This window comes from Nanorana parkeri, unplaced genomic scaffold (genome assembly GCF_000935625.1).
Source record: "Nanorana parkeri isolate BGI_ZX_2015 unplaced genomic scaffold, ASM93562v1 scaffold1312, whole genome shotgun sequence".
NCBI classification, from domain to species: domain Eukaryota; kingdom Metazoa; phylum Chordata; class Amphibia; order Anura; family Dicroglossidae; genus Nanorana; species Nanorana parkeri.
In genome coordinates, this window is record NW_017307580.1 from 12,693 (window position 1) to 35,846 (window position 23,154).

Genomic DNA, 23,154 nt, shown 5'->3' on the forward strand with positions numbered 1-23,154 from the left:
ATGGGCGAGTGGTGGAGAGAGAGAGCCGCTCGGCCAGGGTCTGACAGCTGGTGGCTCTCTCTCTCCTCACCGTTCGGCTGTCCTGAAGTGACAGTGCTCTCTCCTCCGCCCCCCTCTGCTGGCTTCAGTGCTCAGTATGGCACAGTGGAGGATCGGTAAATATCAGTGATATTTACTGTTCCTCTATATGCAGGACAAACACTGAAGTGATCACCTAATCACTCCAGTGTTTGTAAATAACTTGGGACACATAGTGCTTTACATCACTTCCTGTTCATTCATGAGTTTCTCAATGGGTGGAAGCACTCACTATAGAAGCGTCTACCCATTGATAACTGGATGATAGTAAATATTTTACTATCACCAGTTTCTGAATGAATGGGAAGCCTCTGTACTGAGTGCTTTCCATTCATTCAGAACAGAGGCTGCAGAAAAAGAGATGGAGGACTCTGTGTCCTCAATTTCATTTTCTATATCAAAAGGGAAATGTCAGGGGTCTGTTTAGACCCCTGATAGTTGCCCGAAGGCCCTCCAACAGTAAAAGAAAAAAAAAAAGGCATGAATTAAAATAAACAAACACACACACACACACATTATTAGACACATGCAAAGACTAAAAATTTGTTTTGGACGAAATGAACGGAAACTAAACATGTTTTCATTAGTTTCGTCAAAGAAAACACATTTTTATGCTATTTTGGATTTGGCCACCTGTAATGCGCCTAATTGCTCTGTCAGGATCTCAACTGCAGAGTCGGTTTGCATCAACTGGAGCTCGTCTCCCAGCTGATTGAGTTGTATTATGGGTGAAATCAGTCGGAGCTTCAGTGCCACTCTCAATCATAAAACGGAGAGTTTTGAAGCTACCAGCATCATGTATCACCTGTTTAAACTTAAACTGTAATTAGTATGGAAGTGTTCCTTGAGATCATAAAAGTGTAAAGTGGTAGCGGTAGTAATGCAGCACACGTCACATGCAGTAGTACATGGGATACAAGTATGTTGTTGATAGCAGTATATGAGATTAGCTACTACAGCAGGTATTGGTATATCTGTATTATGAGCACAGTATAAACAGCATTTGATGGCACAGCAGTCTATCCCTGGTAGCAGTAATCTGGCATACAATACATGCGGCTGGTAACCTATGGCAGTAGTCTCTATGTGTCAGAGTACTCTGACTAGGGATACTTGCGGTGTTGAAGAAATTAACCCTCCACGGGTAGTCCAGAGATCCTCGGCTGTAGGGTAGAGGTTCCCTCCGTCTGCTGATAGATTGTAGGTTCGTCCCAGGGGAGCTAGCAGGGCGCACACTCGTTTAGTGGAACGCCGCTGCTATGCTCTTCCCATAGGGCCGCTTTGATTGGGCAGGTCTGCCGGCGTCTGACGGCCGTTGCGTTCCACTGTGGAACGCAAGCCGCGCGTCTCGCTATGGAACACGTCGGCGCTGCGTTCCAGGGTGGAATCCATTACAGAACTCCCCTCCTAAGGGTACCCATCCAGGGTACCCCAGAAGGGGAGGGTCGGTCGGGGTGCCTACCGTGGAACAATCGCTTGAGGCGTGGTGCATGCACATCCCGTTCATCTTCCCACGAGTCATCGTGCGGACCGTAACCTTTCCACCTTATCAGGTACTGGAGAATCCCCCTTCTTCTCCTAGAGTCCAGGATCTCCTCAACCTCAAATTCTTCCTCCCCCTGTACGATAACAGGGGGCGAGGGTGGAGGCACCCTATTCAGAAAAGGGTTCGGACGGAAAGGTTTGAGGAGGGAAACATGGAAAGTGGGGTGCACTTGCAGTCTATGAGGGAGTACGAGTCTCATAGTATTTGGGTTGATGACTTTTTCGATCTTGAAGGGCCCCAAGAACTGCTTCCCCAATTTCTTGGATGGGATCCCCAATCGCAGGTTCTTGGTCGACAACCAAACGGAGTCCCCTTCTTGGTACTGTGGACTCTCTCTCCTGCGCTGATCGTAGTAGAACTTCTGCCTGTTCTGGGCACGCAGGAGGTTCTCTTTCAGAGCCACCAGGGTCTTGCGTAAGGTGGTCATGTAATCCTCACTGGCAGGGACATTTGTGGGGAGGCCTGTTGGAGGGAACATCTTGGAATGAAACCCGTAGTTTGAGAAGAATGGGGAGTACAGTGTGGATGCACTTGAGGAGTTATTATAGGAGAACTCAGCGATAGGAAGCAGATGTTCCCAATCATCCTGGAGGTGAGAGCAATAACATCTTAAGTACTGTTCAAGGCATTGATTCACCCTCTCTGTCTGACCATTGGTCTGTGGGTGATATGCACTGGACATTCGATGATCAATTTGAAGAATGGTACAAAGAGCTTTCCAAAATTTTGAAATAAACTGTGCCCCCCTGTCAGATATAATTTGGTTTGGAATACCATGTAGTCTTACAATACTGTTCATGAATGTCTCAGCTGTCTCTCTGGAGGATGGTAGACTTCGTAGAGGTATAAAATGTGCCATCTTGGTCAGGGAATCAATGGCAACCATGATAGTATTACAACCATTGGAAGGAGGTAGTTCTACTATAAAGTCGAGGGAAACCCGTTCCCATGGTGCAGTAGGAATAGGGAGGTTCATCAGGAGGCCGTAGGGCCGTTTCCTCTCAAGTTTGCACATGGAGCATGTCTCACAGGAGGAGACATAATCTTCTATCTCCTTATTCATGTTTTGCCACCAAAAGGAGCGGTGGACGAGGTCTTTGGTTTTTGCAATTCCGGGATGACCCGCCATAGGTCTGTGGGTGATATGCACTGGACATTCGATGATCAATTTGAAGAATGGTACAAAGAGCTTTCCAAAATTTTGAAATAAACTGTGCCCCCCTGTCAGATATAATTTGGTTTGGAATACCATGTAGTCTTACAATACTGTTCATGAATGTCTAAGACATAATCTTCTATCTCCTTATTCATGTTTGGCCACCAAAAGGTGCGGTGGACGAGGTCTTTGGTTTTTGCAATTCCGGGATGACCCGCCATAGGCACGTCATGACACAGTTTGATGACCTGTGTAGTGAGTGTGGAAGGTATGTAGAGCTTGGTGTTCTTGTAGTAGAATCCTTCGTTGTCTTGTTGGAGACCCGAGGGTATCTTCGCGTGATCAGTCTGTAGGATGTCTTTAAGTTGTTGTCCTAACCCAATGGTAGCGAGAACAACCCTTTCTGGTGGAATGACCCAGGATGGTGTTGAGTGTGCGTTGCACGGGTCCGCCAATCGTGAAAGGGCGTCCGCCTTACCATTTTTTGAGCCGGGTCTATACGTAACATGGAAATCAAAGCGGTCAAAGAAAAAACTCCACCTCACCTGACGGGCTGACAGAGTCTTACTGGTTTTGAGGTACTGAAGATTTCGGTGGTCAGTATAGATGGTAATGGGGTGTTTAGATCCCTCCAGTAGATGTCTCCAGTTTTCTAGGGAACACTTGATCGCCAATAGTTCCTTTTCCTCTATTGGATAGTTGATTTCGGCTTGATTGAGGGTTCTGGAATAGAACCCTACTGGATGCATGGGTGTCGATAACGAAGAGCGTTGAGAGAGTACAGCTCCTATCGCGACTTGGGATGCATCGACCTCCAACACATAGTGATTCTCTGGATCTGGAAGAATCAAAATTGGAGCTGTGGTGAATAGGGTCTTGAGCAAGTTAAAAGCCTCTTGGGCTTCCTTTGTCCATCTAAACCGGACGTTAGAGCTAGTCAGGTAGGTCAACGGTTTTGTGGTGTGAGAGTAGTTTCTGATGAATTTCCTATAAAAATTAGAGAATCCCAGAAACCGCTGTAATGCCTTCCTCGAATCTGGGGTAGGCCAGTTCCGGATACAGTCAATCTTGGATTGGTCCATTTGAATTCCTTTCGGGGATATGATGTATCCCAGGAAGGGGAGGGAATCAGTCTCGAATACACATTTCTCCAACTTCACATATAATCTATGAGCCCTCAGCCTTGATAGTACCCAGCGAACGTGTTTGCGATGATCTTGCAGGTTGTCTGAATAAACTAGTATATCGTCGAGGTAGATGATAACGCAAACGTCAAGCAGGTCTCTAAAAATATCGTTTATGAAATTTTGAAAAGTGGCTGGTGCATTGCACAACCCGAAAGGCATTACCGCATACTCAAAAAGACCATATCGCGTGCGAAAAGCGGTCTTCCATTCGTCACCACTCTTGATCCGGATTAGGTTGTAAGCACCTCGGAGGTCCAGTTTTGTGTATACAGTTGAAGTTTGCAGCCTTTCTATCAATTCCGAAATCAAGGGTAAGGGATATTTGTTCTTTACAGTGACCTTATTAAGGGCCCTGTAGTCAATGATGGGACGCAAACTTGCGTCTTTATTTCTCACGAAAAACATTCCCGCACCCGCTGGGGAGGTGGATGGTCTAAATGAAACCTTTTTTTAGATTTTCCTCCAGGTATTGTTTTAGATGATCTAGTTCGGGTTGTGCCAGGGGGTAAATTCTTCCCGTGGGTATGGCACTGCCCGGCAGTCTCCGCCTTCTTTTCACTAAAGACGTCTTTGAAGTCTTGGTAGTGATGAGGAACCTGGTTTACACCTGCGTGCATGATAGGGATGCTAGGATAGCAAGTCTGTCTGCAGTATCTTGAATCAAGAGTTGGTTGGTTGAGCTTGAGCCAAGGCAATCCCAGAATTATGGGAAAGAGAAGTGAGGGGATGATATCAAACGAGAGAAACTCAATGTGGTTGTTTTCACAAGTCACAAGGAGTGGCTGGGTTTGTTTACTAACAGGCCCTGAGGCTGAGGTGGTGCCATCAATAAAACTCACGGAAATTGGTGAATGCTTTTTAACGTGGGGTATTTTATTTCGCTCCGTAAGATGCACATCAATAAAGTTCCCACAGGCTCCCGTGTCCACCATGACGTCAACGGTAAGTCTGACGTGGTCCCACTGTAAAGTGAGAGAAGTGTAGATATAACCAGTGGTGCGATGGGAGGTATTTCCTATTCTAAAAATGTTAAGCTTCTTACCTTCGGACTTTTTCTTAATAGCTGGACAGCCTTCTACCATGTGATCGGTAGCTGCACAATATAGACAGAGGTTCAAAGAACGTCTCCGGGATTTCTCTCTTTCAGTTAGGCTGTCCTGAAGTGACAGTGCTCTCTCCTCCGCCCCCCTCTGCTGGCTTCAGTGCTCAGTATGGCACAGTGGAGGATCGGTAAATATCAGTGATATTTACTGTTCCTCTATATGCAGGACAAACACTGAAGTGATCACCTAATCACTCCAGTGTTTGTAAATAACTTGGGACACATAGTGCTTTACATCACTTCCTGTTCATTCATGAGTTTCTCAATGGGTGGAAGCACTCACTATAGAAGCGTCTACCCATTGATAACTGGATGATAGTAAATATTTTACTATCACCAGTTTCTGAATGAATGGGAAGCCTCTGTACTGAGTGCTTTCCATTCATTCAGAACAGAGGCTGCAGAAAAAGAGATGGAGGACTCTGTGTCCTCAATTTCATTTTCTATATCAAAAGGGAAATGTCAGGGGTCTGTTTAGACCCCTGATAGTTGCCCGAAGGCCCTCCAACAGTAAAAGAAAAAAAAAAAGGCATGAATTAAAATAAACAAACACACACACACACACATTATTAGACACATGCAAAGACTAAAAATTTGTTTTGGACGAAATGAACGGAAACTAAACATGTTTTCATTAGTTTCGTCAAAGAAAACACATTTTTATGCTATTTTGGATTTGGCCACCTGTAATGCGCCTAATTGCTCTGTCAGGATCTCAACTGCAGAGTCGGTTTGCATCAACTGGAGCTCGTCTCCCAGCTGATTGAGTTGTATTATGGGTGAAATCAGTCGGAGCTTCAGTGCCACTCTCAATCATAAAACGGAGAGTTTTGAAGCTACCAGCATCATGTATCACCTGTTTAAACTTAAACTGTAATTAGTATGGAAGTGTTCCTTGAGATCATAAAAGTGTAAAGTGGTAGCGGTAGTAATGCAGCACACGTCACATGCAGTAGTACATGGGATACAAGTATGTTGTTGATAGCAGTATATGAGATTAGCTACTACAGCAGGTATTGGTATATCTGTATTATGAGCACAGTATAAACAGCATTTGATGGCACAGCAGTCTATCCCTGGTAGCAGTAATCTGGCATACAATACATGCGGCTGGTAACCTATGGCAGTAGTCTCTATGTGTCAGAGTACTCTGACTAGGGATACTTGCGGTGTTGAAGAAATTAACCCTCCACGGGTAGTCCAGAGATCCTCGGCTGTAGGGTAGAGGTTCCCTCCGTCTGCTGATAGATTGTAGGTTCGTCCCAGGGGAGCTAGCAGGGCGCACACTCGTTTAGTGGAACGCCGCTGCTATGCTCTTCCCATAGGGCCGCTTTGATTGGGCAGGTCTGCCGGCGTCTGACGGCCGTTGCGTTCCACTGTGGAACGCAAGCCGCGCGTCTCGCTATGGAACACGTCGGCGCTGCGTTCCAGGGTGGAATCCATTACAGAACTCCCCTCCTAAGGGTACCCATCCAGGGTACCCCAGAAGGGGAGGGTCGGTCGGGGTGCCTACCGTGGAACAATCGCTTGAGGCGTGGTGCATGCACATCCCGTTCATCTTCCCACGAGTCATCGTGCGGACCGTAACCTTTCCACCTTATCAGGTACTGGAGAATCCCCCTTCTTCTCCTAGAGTCCAGGATCTCCTCAACCTCAAATTCTTCCTCCCCCTGTACGATAACAGGGGGCGAGGGTGGAGGCACCCTATTCAGAAAAGGGTTCGGACGGAAAGGTTTGAGGAGGGAAACATGGAAAGTGGGGTGCACTTGCAGTCTATGAGGGAGTACGAGTCTCATAGTATTTGGGTTGATGACTTTTTCGATCTTGAAGGGCCCCAAGAACTGCTTCCCCAATTTCTTGGATGGGATCCCCAATCGCAGGTTCTTGGTCGACAACCAAACGGAGTCCCCTTCTTGGTACTGTGGACTCTCTCTCCTGCGCTGATCGTAGTAGAACTTCTGCCTGTTCTGGGCACGCAGGAGGTTCTCTTTCAGAGCCACCAGGGTCTTGCGTAAGGTGGTCATGTAATCCTCACTGGCAGGGACATTTGTGGGGAGGCCTGTTGGAGGGAACATCTTGGAATGAAACCCGTAGTTTGAGAAGAATGGGGAGTACAGTGTGGATGCACTTGAGGAGTTGTTATAGGAGAACTCAGCGATAGGGAGCAGATGTTCCCAATCATCCTGGAGGTGAGAGCAATAACATCTTAAGTACTGTTCAAGGCATTGATTCACCCTCTCTGTCTGACCATTGGTCTGTGGGTGATATGCACTGGACATTCGATGATCAATTTGAAGAATGGTACAAAGAGCTTTCCAAAATTTTGAAATAAACTGTGCCCCCCTGTCAGATATAATTTGGTTTGGAATACCATGTAGTCTTACAATACTGTTCATGAATGTCTCAGCTGTCTCTCTGGAGGATGGTAGACTTCGTAGAGGTATAAAATGTGCCATCTTGGTCAGGGAATCAATGGCAACCATGATAGTATTACAACCATTGGAAGGAGGTAGTTCTACTATAAAGTCGAGGGAAACCCGTTCCCATGGTGCAGTAGGAATAGGGAGGTTCATCAGGAGGCCGTAGGGCCGTTTCCTCTCAAGTTTGCACATGGAGCATGTCTCACAGGAGGAGACATAATCTTCTATCTCCTTATTCATGTTTTGCCACCAAAAGGAGCGGTGGACGAGGTCTTTGGTTTTTGCAATTCCGGGATGACCCGCCATAGGTCTGTGGGTGATATGCACTGGACATTCGATGATCAATTTGAAGAATGGTACAAAGAGCTTTCCAAAATTTTGAAATAAACTGTGCCCCCCTGTCAGATATAATTTGGTTTGGAATACCATGTAGTCTTACAATACTGTTCATGAATGAATAAGACATAATCTTCTATCTCCTTATTCATGTTTGGCCACCAAAAGGTGCGGTGGACGAGGTCTTTGGTTTTTGCAATTCCGGGATGACCCGCCATAGGCACGTCATGACACAGTTTGATGACCTGTGTAGTGAGTGTGGAAGGTATGTAGAGCTTGGTGTTCTTGTAGTAGAATCCTTCGTTGTCTAGTTGGAGACCCGAGGGTATCTTCGCGTGATCAGTCTGTAGGATGTCTTTAAGTTGTTGTCCTAACCCAATGGTAGCGAGAACAACCCTTTCTGGTGGAATGACCCAGGATGGTGTTGAGTGTGCGTTGCACGGGTCCGCCAATCGTGAAAGGGCGTCCGCCTTACCATTTTTTGAGCCGGGTCTATACGTAACATGGAAATCAAAGCGGTCAAAGAAAAAACTCCACCTCACCTGACGGGCTGATAGTCTTACTGGTTTTGAGGTACTGAAGATTTCGGTGGTCAGTATAGATGGTAATGGGGTGTTTAGATCCCTCCAGTAGATGTCTCCAGTTTTCTAGGGAACACTTGATCGCCAATAGTTCTTTTTCCCCTATTGGATAGTTGATTTCGGCTTGATTGAGGGTTCTGGAATAGAACCCTACTGGATGCATGGGTGTCGATAACGAAGAGCGTTGAGAGAGTACAGCTCCTATCGCGACTTGGGATGCATCGACCTCCAACACATAGTGATTCTCTGGATCTGGAAGAATCAAAATTGGAGCTGTGGTGAATAGGGTCTTGAGCAAGTTAAAAGCCTCTTGGGCTTCCTTTGTCCATCTAAACCGGACGTTAGAGCTAGTCAGGTAGGTCAACGGTTTTGTGGTGTGAGAGTAGTTTCTGATGAATTTCCTATAAAAATTAGAGAATCCCAGAAACCGCTGTAATGCCTTCCTCGAATCTGGGGTAGGCCAGTTCCGGATACAGTCAATCTTGGATTGGTCCATTTGAATTCCTTTCGGGGATATGATGTATCCCAGGAAGGGGAGGGAATCAGTCTCGAATACACATTTCTCCAACTTCACATATAATCTATGAGCCCTCAGCCTTGATAGTACCCAGCGAACGTGTTTGCGATGATCTTGCAGGTTGTCTGAATAAACTAGTATATCGTCGAGGTAGATGATAACGCAAACGTCAAGCAGGTCTCTAAAAATATCGTTTATGAAATTTTGAAAAGTGGCTGGTGCATTGCACAACCCGAAAGGCATTACCGCATACTCAAAAAGACCATATCGCGTGCGAAAAGCGGTCTTCCATTCGTCACCACTCTTGATCCGGATTAGGTTGTAAGCACCTCGGAGGTCCAGTTTTGTGTATACAGTTGAAGTTTGCAGCCTTTCTATCAATTCCGAAATCAAGGGTAAGGGATATTTGTTCTTTACAGTGACCTTATTAAGGGCCCTGTAGTCAATGATGGGACGCAAACTTGCGTCTTTATTTCTCACGAAAAACATTCCCGCACCCGCTGGGGAGGTGGATGGTCTAAATGAAACCTTTTTTTAGATTTTCCTCCAGGTATTGTTTTAGATGATCTAGTTCGGGTTGTGCCAGGGGGTAAATTCTTCCCGTGGGTATGGCACTGCCCGGCAGTCTCCGCCTTCTTTTCACTAAAGACGTCTTTGAAGTCTTGGTAGTGATGAGGAACCTGGTTTACACCTGCGTGCATGATAGGGATGCTAGGATAGCAAGTCTGTCTGCAGTATCTTGAATCAAGAGTTGGTTGGTTGAGCTTGAGCCAAGGCAATCCCAGAATTATGGGAAAGAGAAGTGAGGGGATGATATCAAACGAGAGAAACTCAATGTGGTTGTTTTCACAAGTCACAAGGAGGGGCTGGGTTTGTTCCCTAACAGGCCCTGAGGCTGAGGTGGTGCCGTCAACAAAACTCACGGAAATTGGTGAATGCTTTTTAACGTGGGGTATTTTATTTCGCTCCGTAAGATGCACATCAATAAAGTTCCCACAGGCTCCCGTGTCCACCATGACGTCAACGGTAAGTCTGACGTGGTCCCACTGTAAAGTGAGAGAAGTGTAGATATAACCAGTGGTGCGATGGGAGGTATTTCCTATTCTAAAAATGTTAAGCTTCTTACCTTCGGACTTTTTCTTAATAGCTGGACAGCCTTCTACCATGTGATCGGTAGCTGCACAATATAGGCAGAGGTTCAAAGAACGTCTCCGGGACTTCTCTCTTTCAGTTAAGGGACCTCGTACCGCTCCAATCTCCATGCGTTCTTCCGCAGGGGTAGGCATGGGTTGGTGCGTCATGGGGGTGTACCCCGAAACCCGCTTAGCTCTGCGTTCTCGCAGACGTCGGTCAATGACCGTGGCCCATTGAATTAATTCATCCAACGTAAAAGGCATCTCCCCTCTGGCCAAATCGTCCTTTAGGGCGTCAGAGAGACCTGAGACGGAATTGGTTTCGAAGACTAATGTCATTCCACTCGGTCTCCAGAGCCCACCTTTTGTATTCAGCAATGAAATCTTCTACCGGTCTGCGTCCCTGTTTTAGATTTCTAATAGCAGTTTCCGCTGTTAACTGCTTGCTGTGATCCTCATATAGTAGCGACATAGTCTCCAGAAATTGAGGAAAAGACTCCAGCACTGGATCCTCCTTTTCCAAGTAAGTATTTGCCCATGCTCTGGGCTCTCCCCTGAGATAGGATATCATAGTGAGCACTTTTACCCTGTCAGTGGGGTAGGTCCGTGGCTTTAGCTCAAACATTAGTTTGCATGCATTCAAGAAATCCCTGAACTGCTTGCGGTCATCAGAGAAAAGTTCCGGGGGACTGACCTTAGGTTCAGGTCCATCTCTTGGATTTACCGGGGCCTGAGTGACTAGGGCCCGTAGTGTCTGATTTTCAAGTTGGAGATCTTGAACATCCTCGGTGAGGGTATTGACCCTCTGAGATAGGGTTACCATGTGACCCGCGATCTCTGCTGGATCCATTTGGGTTCCACTAATCTGTAATGCGCCTAATTGCTCTGTCAGGATCTCAACTGCAGAGTCGGTTTGCATCAACTGGAGCTCGTCTCCCAGCTGATTGAGTTGTATTATGGGTGAAATCAGTCAGAGCTTCAGTGCCACTCTCAATCATAAAACGGAGAGTTTTGAAGCTACCAGCATCATGTATCACCTGTTTAAACTTAAACTGTAATTAGTATGGCAGTGTTCCTTGAGATCATAAAAGTGTAAAGTGGTAGCGGTAGTAATGCAGCACACGTCACATTCAGTAGTACATGGGATACAAGTATGTTGTTGATAGCAGTATATGAGATTAGCTACTACAGCAGGTATTGGTATATCTGTATTATGAGCACAGTATAAACAGCATTTGATGGCACAGCAGTCTATCCCTGGTAGCAGTAATCTGGCATACAATACATGCGGCTGGTAACCTATGGCAGTAGTCTCTATGTGTCAGAGTACTCTGACTAGGGATACTTGCGGTGTTGAAGAAATTAACCCTCCACGGGTAGTCCAGAGATCCTCGGCTGTAGGGTAGAGGTTCCCTCCATCTGCTGATAGATTGTAGGTTCGTCCCAGGGGAGCTAGCAGGGCGCACACTCGTTTAGTGGAACGCCGCTGCTTTGCTCTTCCCCTGTATATATAGGGCCGCCTTGATTGGGCAGGTCTGCCGGCGTCTGACGGCCGTTGCGTTCCACTGTGGAACGCAAGCCGCGCGTCTCGCTATGGAACACATCGGCGCTGCGTTCCAGGGTGGAACGCAACACGCCGAATCCATTACACCACCATCCTGGAGGCGGGACGCATCACATGTCTGTTAGGGGGGGGGAGCACAATTTTATGTTTTTGCCTCGAGCTAAAAAGAAGCTAGCTATGGCTCTGGTTAGATGTTAGGTATTAAGGTCTTATTTCAGGGCAAAAGTGTTATGGTAGGGAGAGGGGGTAGTGGTTATACATACACTTTAACAATGTAGCTATGCCCCTGATATATTGTATACTGCTTAGATGCTGGTTAAGCTAACAGCTTCACCATCATCTAGGGTGATCATGCTAATTTAGCTGTTAGGTTAGGAGGGATCATACTAATTACTTCTCAGGATCCCATCAATTTTATCAGTCCAGTACAAGTTTCATTCTACAGTACCAAGCCCTGATGAAGGGGAATTCTTTGAACCCCAGATATTCATTTGCTTTTTATGATACAAGAGTCTGAATAAAATAAAATTTGGACGTCATGTGTTATGCTTTTGGTACTTTCCTTGCACTCACAGCACCTACATGAGCAAAGATCCAACCATTGACCATCACTCCAAGGGAGCTGCCTAAGGTTAATCATTTCTTCTATACTGCTTAAGACCTGACTGAGAACACCTACTGTTTAAAGAGGCCCACCATCCAACCATTATTCTACCACCTAGATTTGAGCACAGATATTTTTACAGATTTGTGCATTCTCACAGGTCAGATTTAGCAATAGGTTTCGCATTGCTCTCTGTACACATTGCAACAAGCTGAACGACTGTATAAAAAACAAACCAATCCTGCCATAGCAGTAAGTTTTAAACACACACTGTTATTATCCAACAGACACAGACATTTACTGATGCTGCTTAGATTACCCACACTAAATTCATTTACTTTCATTTAAATAACCAATTTCAGCCTGGAGCTCAAATAATGAATAAAAACATGAATGCACATAATACCAAACCTTGTATTAATGTTTTTCTTTGTTTCAATTATTATTCAGTGCCTGTAAGTTTGTTCTAAATGCGAAAAGCAGAAATTCACTTAAAACATATTCATTGTGACGGGTTTTCCCACTAATGCCTTAGAGTAGGATACTAGAGCGGGGGAGGATTTTAGATGTTCACCACATAGGGAATAGCTACAGACATAAAACACAGATTCAACAGTCAGACCCAGCTCTGCTCCTCACCAAATAGCACATGATTTTCTGCATAGCCTAAAAGAACGGTTTTAAAGAAAAACACCATCTTTACATAAAAACAGGATATAGGTCCAACATGCTTCCCATATGCTCATCCAACATGTCTTACTTTTATTAGTTACTCCACATCTTTATTTTTACTTGTTTGCATTTCTAAATCTACAATTCCTCCATTTCCTTTGTTGTGGGTGTGATGAATATCAAAACAATTATCACATTCTCCTGCATACATTCTTTCTCTGCTGGGACATACATTAGCTGGAATGTGCATGACTAGCATTACAGTCAAGAAAGGAGGATTCTGTACATATCACCCAGGACAAAAAGCAAAATGTGAGCAGGGCCTGACACAGCGTACAAACATGAAAAGGGGTAAATAAATGTAACATATATTATTTACCGTAAGTGAAAACCATGAATTCAACAGCTTTAGTGGGACACCCTACCTCTATGCAGAAGGATCTCATCATACAGCCTACCTAGCTACTACTACTAAGCTGAGAAGATCAGGGTTATACTGTATGAACCATTCCAATGTAGACTTCTCTTCTGTTCCCACCCCCATATGGGCACCCGCCCTACTTCAATTTACTGTAGTTTGAAAAGATGCTATCACTGCACAAAGCCAAGTAAATCACTTCTGGAGCATGGAGATACAGGGTCCCACGGGTGTCAGTTGACCTCCCCTTTTTTTCTTCTTTTTTTATATACATGATCCAACTGCAAATTTACTAGTCAGGGTCTTTGTAGTCTCTGGAAAGGTAAAACAGCCACAAAAATGTTGGTAGCCACTAGCCAGATACCATGTGAGCTAGGCTTTAAAGGTTTTTAGTATCATAAGAGGTAGCAATTTGTATTTATACTGTACTGTTTTACACCAAATATTTATGTGACTTGGAGTTCTGTGCCCCATGGATTTATGCAAATTGAGAATTGTAAATTTGATCACTGACCATGGAACCACCCTCCACTAAACTATACTGCCCACCCCCCATCCCCTCTAGCTATTCACACAGTATATTAAAAAAGTGTCCCAAATATATGCAGTGGTGGTCTTTACATCTGGAGAGGATCAGCAGACTCAAGCAAGTAAAATACTTTAGAAGTTTATTTTTTTATAAGTAGCTTGGAGGTGGAAGTGGGCATGTTGTACAAACAGGTGGGGGTAACATTTGCCCAAAGATGGGCTTTGGCGATTTGAAGGTCTGCTACCATGGATGTTGAGAAACATATACCTTGGAATGAGAACATTTGAATACCCTTAATGGACCGTTTATTGTATGCGCAATGCAGACATGTTAATAAACATTCTCCCCCATCAGAGCCAGTGGCTGCTATCTCTCAATCCCAGGTATTAATGACAGTAATTCTCCACTGATGATTGGGAACCAATAAAATTGGGTGCAGATCGTGTAATCACTATGTCAGCTCTGACATCGTGATTGCATGTAGGCTGAAGGCTCCACTCACTCCTTAGGCTGCAGATAAACACTGCCCACTTTTAGGCTGCAGTGTTCATCTGCAGTGCCATCTATTTAATAATTCAATTGTCAGATACAGTGTTGCAAATAAAAACATTTATATATCCTCCAAAATCTGTATAAAAATGATTTAGGCATGCAAATGTAGTCACAGTTATTGTTAACTGACATGCTAAAACTGCTAAATTTCTCTTGGCCATTCTAGGCATTACTTCTGGTCATGAAACGGTTAAATCTGTGCCTTATTCTGATTTAATGTAACGCATTTGTAAAAATGTGGGTGATGCCTAAGCTGTCATTTAGGGATGTTCAGATACCAAGTACTGTACTTGGTAACACATACAAATACTCATACAGATACTTTTCCAGCTCCAAGACTAGACTAGAGAAAAATTCAAAAGTTAGGAGGCCGCTGTAATTTGTAAGGAGCATACGGGGCTCTTGGGATTTGTGCATCCATGTTTTATTGTATCATTTGTTTTTATGAATATATAAAAGGGATGCACAGATACAATTTTTCCAAGTACAAGCACTGATACTTGTCTAAGTACTCACAGATACAAGTACTGATACTTGTCTAAGTACTCACAGATACAAGTACTGATACATTTTTGTTTATTGTCATGTGACAGTTTTTCTAAAACAAAACAGGCTAATGATTTCAGGACAGTGCTGGAGCGCCAGAGCTAGGTCCCAGCTGCAACCGCTGCAACCCTGGTAGTTCTCATGAAAATGCCAAGTATCGGCACTGGTATCTGAACATCCCTACTGTCATTACATCATATGACAAGTAAATCTGTAAACCAAAGGAACACACATTAGGAAAGGTCTGCATAGTGCTATAGAAATTGGAAATCATGTTTATTTTTTTCTACTGGGTGTTCTTTTGCCTTTATCAATGAAGCAATGCAAGGAGCCGGTAGGATGTGCTAAGTGAGTTGACCCATAGAAACCAATTATACTTACGTTTGCAGTAATCCGATAAGAGATGAGTTCTGATTGGTCATTATTATGGCTCTTTGTAGGGTCTTAGGGAATATAGTTAAAGAAACGCACTATATTCTTTAACAAGCAAATTGCTGTCCGTGCAATCTAGGAAACGTTAAAAGCTTCAAACAGATTTTTCAATTAACAGGCAAGACATTTCCATGAGCAGGAAACTCACAGCCACAATAATAATATATGCCACTAATAAAAAACAGCTCGGAGAGCTTGCTAATCTGATGGAGAATTTATTTCCAAATATATCTCAAGATACTCATGAATGCACTCTTGCCGTAAAAATGCAATCACTTCAAAATTACAGTCAAAAACTAAATACTGCATTTATCATGGCCATCGTTCATTCCACTGATGCAGAAAGACATTCTAAATGGGGGAAGCTCTTACACAGCTTTCGGCAAGTGGCAACCTCAGTAAAGAAGAATAACATTATGCACCAGATCCGTGAAAAAATGTTGTATCTGTCTCTTACTGCCAGGTATGAGAATATTACATTTTGTTTAGTGTAACTCCAGGGAATTGCAATCCCTTCTAGGTAATACTGCAAATATTTTTGCAAATGTTTACGCAGCCTTAAATCTTTACTTTTCTGTGGAAACTGCTGTTTATTAACCCATGTCTTTTCTTAACAAGTATTTTAAATGCTTACTTGCAGGGTTTTGCTTTTCATAAATAATTGTTAATTAATATAAATTTTATTGCAATGTGCCTTTGAATTGGCTAGAGAAATTGACTATGAAGGGAAGAGTCCGTTTCCTAGCACAGCACTCTCCCTTCTTGCACATCATATAACTCTCTTTTTCTGGGAGTGCATGACTCCCAGGGGCAGATGCAATGGGATTTGCAGTTTCATCACAGCTTGAGTGCTAAAGTTTGGCTACCCCTGCTGTGTAGAGAAAAAATGGCTGCAGTAACCAAACTAATCCAAAGGTAACTGCCAGCTATACTGTATATGCTTACAACAACCAGGAGAGGAGCAATGCATGAAGATATTTATTTTTGTATTTACACAAGCCTTAAAGTTTTTAGGTGTAGCCAAAACATTTTAAATGTTTTGGATAGAGTAGGGAAGGGTAAGAAACCCCACCAGGTATTTTTTTTGTCTCTGTTTACCATTGGGGAAATTTCCCTTTACTTCCTGTCCAGAGACAAAACAGCAAGGTATTTGAAATCTCCGAAAGTTGGAGGAATTCCCCTCTTAGATAGTTGTCCCTGGAACAAGTGGAATATTTACCCTCACCTCTGGTGTTGGGTTTCCCCTCACTTTCTGTTTGAGTAACATTGGCCACCAGTACAAATAGAAGGGTAAATCTCCCTAGAAGGGACTCTGAGCACAATACAAACTTGTTTGGATTGATGGTAAACTCAATGCACCTTTCATTTCGTCAGTGTCTCCATAAAGTCCTATGTTATACAATAGGACTGAAGCTAGTACTTGGATATGTAAAGATCAATGTACAAAGTGCTCTACAATGATGAAAAGAGGGTTATCATTGGTTGTTGTAGGTTAAAGATGAACTTTGAGACAAGCAAATATTGTCTAGATTCAAGAGTCATGTGTATTCTTTCCTATAACTCGATTCAGCAGTTATCAGCCAAAATTCAGGCTGTTGGCGGTCAGCTCAAGCCACTAAACTTTGGCACCATTCATGTGACATTTTGCCTAGGTAAGTAAGTCATTTGCTTTACTCTTTGTGCTACAGAATGTCCCACTTTCCCTCCATTCCCTGAAACTCTGGTAAAACATGCCTGAGAGTGATACTTACAGACTGACATATTATGGGATAGCTGGTTTGGTTGATTCCCCCAGCAAACACAGCAAAAGTGAGAGCGGTGTGGAAACAGAAATTGAGCAGCATGTGCCATCCTTTTCTACTGATTCGAATAGTGCTGCAGATGGAAAGAGAGACAGATTAAGAGTGGGCACACAGTGATACAAAACAGACTTCATTATAAAAATAGTTTACATTTTGTTTGAATTTAGAGAGCAGACAAGCTGTGCAAGCATTGCAAACAGCCAAACTGAACTATCATTACAGCCTGCAAAGTTCCTAGAAACAACTTAGCTTATTTAAAGTATATGTATAGCCTTTCAGTTCTGGATAGAGCAGTCTTTGTTGTCTTGGGAAAAATTTATTTCACTTCTTATCTTAGAGACACAACAGGAAGTGAGGGGAAGTCTCTACATAGTGAGGGTAGTTCCCCTCCTGGACAGTTGTCACAGGAACAGGTGTCCCAATTGGAAACTTTCCCCTCGGCTCTTGTTCTGGTGACAGCTGTAAGATTTTGGATTTCCCATCACTTTGTCTTGGTGAAAACGGTAACCAGGACAAATAAAGTGAGTGAATTTTCCTAAGCTGACACACAAGACAATTTTGGCTATACATACACTTTGGGACAGCAAATTGTATGTACTCATGGGTTGACTGGGCAGGGGGGCATTTGCTAAAGGCCCTGAGTGGGGATACAGATACATGTATGTACTCCAAAACTAATTGAATCACAGTACGATTAGACTTCACTGCTGTGAATGCAATCAAAACTGCAGCAAACATGTTTAACTGATGAACACAGAATTAAATGAGCACTATATTGTAATAATATTTATAAACACATTGGGGGGGAATTTATCAAAACTTGAGCAAACAGAATCCGGAGCAGCTGTGCATGGCAACCAACCTGCTTCTCTCTTCAGTTTTGTTCAGTTAGGGTATAAAAAAGATGGTTGGGTGCCATGCACAGCTGCTCCAGATTTTGTCTGCTCCAGTTTTGATAAATCCCCCTCATTTAGTTTTTCTATGCACATGCACAGATCAGCTAATATTCTTGACATGCGCTTACTGGAGAGTTTAATCTTCCTTGCAAGCAAATACAAATTGCTGAAGACTTCAGACCTGGGAGTAAAATAGGAGAAAATGGCAGCGGTGGCAATGGAGTGACCAGGAGAAAACATTTGCGTTGCATCTCTGGAGGAAGGCACTTTAAAAGTGTGCCGTAATGTGCAAATATGCTGCACATACTTACATATTATGGCAAGAGGACTGAGGGACCCATAAGCATTTAGTTCCACTTTAAAATACAGGGAAAATTTTAAAAACTCTTCAATACCACCTAAGGAAATCCTTGTTTGTCACAATTTTAGATCGCAAGTAACAAAGTTATTGCTGAATAATTAGGTCAATTCACTGAAATGTAAAAATGGCTCTGGAGTTTAACCAGTCAAAAACTTGGAGATGTTGCCAACAGCAACCCAACATCTTTTTCCCTAAAAATTCCCCACAGCGGCCCATGTGTTCAGCATGAAATCTGAAAGAGAAAATGTGTACTGTTGTAGTATTTGAGTGTTCTATACCGTTATAGAGAAAAATTGCATGAGTGTGTCATTTACAGTGGAGTGGTGTAGGCTCTGCATTCTTGCCCTAATATTTCTTTCACAAAAGTTTTATTTAGTTTTGCAAAACAGGAGAAAAACATTTTCTAAAGAAAAGTATGTAATGAAACCGAAGGAAATTGCAGTGCCTGGAATAAAACAAGGAGAGAAGAAAAGAGAAGGAGGAAAGAGGTGAGGAGAATACAGGAGTAGAAAGGAAAAGAGAAGACTATAGAACAATAGGATAACTATAAGCAGAAAATCAGGAATTATTGAATAACTACTTGGATGAGGACAATGTGGGGGCGTGAGCTGTAAGAAGCTGAAATGCAGTTGTTGCCAGCCTTCCACTGATGATTTCTTTGCAATGGTGTTGTAGCGCACACATGAAATATCACAAACATTGAAATCACAAAGTGGTTTCAAAAAATAAATAAATAAAACTTAAACATTAAAGAGTATTTTGTTTAGGGAAAGTTTCAACAATGCTGCTGGGGATGCAAATGTGTCCTTACCTTACGGATTTGTTCAAGTGTTCTAAAGACTGTTTGTATTAAAGATGTTTAACAATAAACCAATTTGTATTTTTCGTGTCATCAGCAAACTATCAGCAAGCATGAAATATGAACGGTTCTGCCGTTCAAAGCATCACCTGAACTCCATTCACTGCTACATTTATATTTTACTCTATTTATGGCCTCAAAGAGGAGAAGCAAATTGCAGGTTTTTACATCTGACTCATACACTGAAAATTCACTCTGAGCTATTGTTAAGACTATGCTGAGAATATAATTGTAAGAGCCTTCTATTATCAGAAAGACATTCTGTATCAGGCGAATACTTATTTTTAGCTTGTAGAGTATATATTGTATATGCATTGGTCTGCGATGGAGGAGCTTGAGCTCAGTTTTTAGATGAGGTGTGCAGTTTACTGCCAATCTATGTCCCTCTCCTCAGAAATGGTCAGGAGCTAGAGGCAATGATCAAAACGAGTATGTTACAGTTGAAAGTGACAAAAATAAAGAGACCCTGTTACCAACTTAGACAAAAAATTGTAGTTATAACACTGAAAGTTCAAGCATTTTAATTGCTTAGTTGCATTGTTTTTTGTTTCATAAATGATGTTTATTTACTTGAAATGTGCCTTACAACTTGCTGGAAGATGTGGCTACTCCAGGAGAGTCAATTCAATAATCAAAACAAGCACATTGTGGCTGCAAGTGACAGAAGAAGACCCTGTCACCAATTTAAAAAATTTGAGCTAAGAACACTGATCTTGAAAGTCAAGAATTTTGGTTACTTACTTGCATTGGTTTTTCTTCCCATGCAGTACTTTTTATCAGCGCAGCGTGCTGCGATGTATGCACAACCACATTGTACTGCGTTGTGTCAAATAGAAGTGACTGAAATGTTACTCATGGCATTTCAACAGTTCTTAAAGAAAAAAAAGTAAACCGTGTGAAGTGCTCACATTGGCATATCAGCAATGTGCCTGTCAGTACACACCAGGAGCCATGCATGCAGCATGGCTTGCTAGTGTGAAGGGACCCAAAGGAGTATGGCCTCCAGTGTGGATGAACCATGTCTGATTTTATGGCAAAAACACCTCCACGATAGGTGCCTCGGAATGCAAGAATGTAAGCAAGGCGCCTCTATGGAATACTTTATTAAGCCTCACTCCCAAAGCCTCCAAGCCTGAGGAAAAGTCCTCACAATGAGGGGATACCCTCATTGTATATTCCCATATTTCCTGTGCATCAATGCTACCTGCTTTATATAGTGGACATATAACACTACCAGTTCACTGCCCTTATCTTCAGTCTGTCCACAGCTCAGTAATGCACAAATAAGATACATTTTTGTTAATAGTTAACTTACTTGAATGCATTTTTAAGATTTAACTCCTGAGTTTAGAATCACTTTAAGAATATTGGGAAGGGATAAATATGATGGGAACAAATTAGAATGTCATCAGTATAAGTTGCCAATTTATGTTCCTTATGCCCAATGCATACTCCATGTATATTAGGATTGAGTTTAACCATATACAGGAGGGGTTCCAGAGATGAAACAAATGTGGAAGGCATCGGACAACCCTGTCTCCACTGATTTATGTAAAGGAAAAAAAACGGTGACAGCAAACATTGGTCCTAACTTTGGTTCACTACAGACTTGGATCCAAAATGCTTAATATAATTACAGCTCTTTACTGTCTACCATCAGCAAATGTTGTCATGAGGATTCCCCAGTCCACCTTTTCAAATTATTTTCTTACATCTGGAAATAACAAAAGGGCAGACTTGAAATTCTGGTTCACATAATGTATAATCAATAGGGCCCTCAGCCTTGGTGCATTACGGCTAGCTTCCCTTCTGGTTTTGTATTTTTAATTGAGGAAATAATGACATGATCCTTAATGCTAACACCCATTGCCTTCTCGAATAAAGCTCAAGAGAATTCTGTCCCCGTAATAACTTGTTCAAGCAAAAGACGATTAGATTTTGTAAGTTGAGGTAACTTCACTTTGCAGAGATAGATCTGTTTTCTGTCTCCATGAGAAACATGTTAGCTTCCTTCTGAACATTGAACATTTTTGATAAAAAATCTTTGAACACGTCAGCTATGTCCTTAGAGATGTCCACTCTCCACTTTAAATATTGTTCTATTCTCGGCATCCATTGTATTATTATGGCAGGTGCACTTTACAATTAACATTACAGGTTTTTCATACAATTACATGCTATGTTATGTGGATGAAAAAATAAGTATACAGTAAACTAAGCTTGTTTACAGTGTCATCTAAGGGTCTGCAATGTAATTTCCAAAAAAAAAGCGAATCAAGATAATTTTGCTTTTTATGGGCAATCAGACAACATGCATATTCTAATGTAGTCAAATGTTATAAGTCAGGCTGTCTGATTTTAAATCAGTGCGGAAAGAAACAAGCAGTTAATCAAACTGCAAATCACACTCTAATGGACGAACTACCTATTTTAATGACTCGCTTTTTGGGACAGATTGTGCTCATCATCCTATGTAGAGCTTTAATTTCCATCTTGTAATTGGTATTCAGACAAGTCCTCTTTGACAATTTTATTTTCTCTTATTTTTGTGTTTAGGTTGATTTCACCAGCTTTAACATGCGCTGTTGTGGTAAAACTGCAGCCTTCTGCTGTCAGTGTGAATCACAATACACAGCAGTTTCATGCACAGCAGTATGTAATGGAAAAAATAGGCATGTGAGATGTTATCAACAGTAGATCAGCCAACTGCCAATAATTAGGCTTCTCTATTTAACTAGAAGTAAACTGATAATATAAAGGATGATCACAACATTTTTGAATTTCAGGTAGATATAAAAGGCATACATTATTTTGCTCTGTATTCACATATACATCATAAAATGTACTTTGTACCTAAATTCAACCTTGTATCAGCCTCTCACAGTCTCTGTACAGCAGAGCTCAGACTGCGGAGGAAGAAGCAGCACACGGCACCAGGCAGTTTTAAGGTGTTAAAACCATACATCATATCCATCAAACATGAGTAATTTTATATAAAATAATGCATTTTATTAGTTTAAAATCACCATGATTTGAACACATAAATGCCAAAATATCAGTAACATGGTACAATCAGTGGTGTATTTAGGTTTTGTGCTGCCCTAGGCCAGACTAAACTCGGGCACCCCCCCTCAATCTAAATTTGCCCCACCCCATTTTGCGCAACCTGTCAGTCACTGGGTACAGCGCACACGGGGTCTCAGGAGAGCTGTGTGGGGTCTACGGTGGGCTGTGCAGAGTGCCTTTCCCTGCATACATGTGCTGCTCCTCTTACCTGCCACCAGTACCAACAGGATACATTGCAGCCCCCCAGCCTGCTTCTGGAACATCCCACCATCAGATCACATGCTATGGCCAGCCCCGAGCCTGCTTCTCCTCCACCTCCTGTACAACGCCAGCCAAACCGCAATGGGCCCTTCCCCTCCACCGGGCAGCCCTCCAATTAGGAGCAGCCACCTAGTTTGCCTCATTAGGAAGCCGCCGCTGCCTGTTTCTGTGCCGCCCAGTATGCCCAAAGGCAAGTCCGGCACTGTCCGCCTCATTGGTTTAGGGCGGCGTTTTCTGCCCACCCCCCTGGAAAGGGCCGCCCTAGGCAAATGCCTAGTTTGCCTTGCGGTAGAGAGCCCGACAGTTGCGAGAGAGAGGAGGGGACCCGGCGGCGTACCTAGGGTTGCCACCTTTTCTTCAAGTGAAACCCGAACAGGATACGCAGATATTTTTGGGAGAATGAGTCGCGGCTTATTCATATGTAAATAGCGCCACCCGTTCATATGTGAATATCACAGTTGAGACTAATTTCAGTGGGGGGCCAGTAGCCCCTATCTTAATTTTGGTTGCCCCTGTCTGCCTGACATCTTGTGTCC

At 43.0% G+C, this 23,154-nt stretch overlaps 1 protein-coding gene across 1 annotated transcript in view; it reads right to left on the reverse strand.

Annotated features, from left to right (window-relative positions):
* Positions 1 to 23,154, reverse strand: part of LOC108797622 (adhesion G protein-coupled receptor A1-like) — a gene marked incomplete at its 3' end in the record, with an annotated part of 129,970 nt that overhangs the window by 8,859 nt on the left and 97,957 nt on the right. Inside the window, exon 4 of the mRNA XM_018569245.1 lies at positions 17,125 to 17,248. Within this exon, the coding sequence (XP_018424747.1) occupies positions 17,125 to 17,248 (124 nt within the window). The remainder of the gene's footprint in view (positions 1 to 17,124; positions 17,249 to 23,154) is intronic.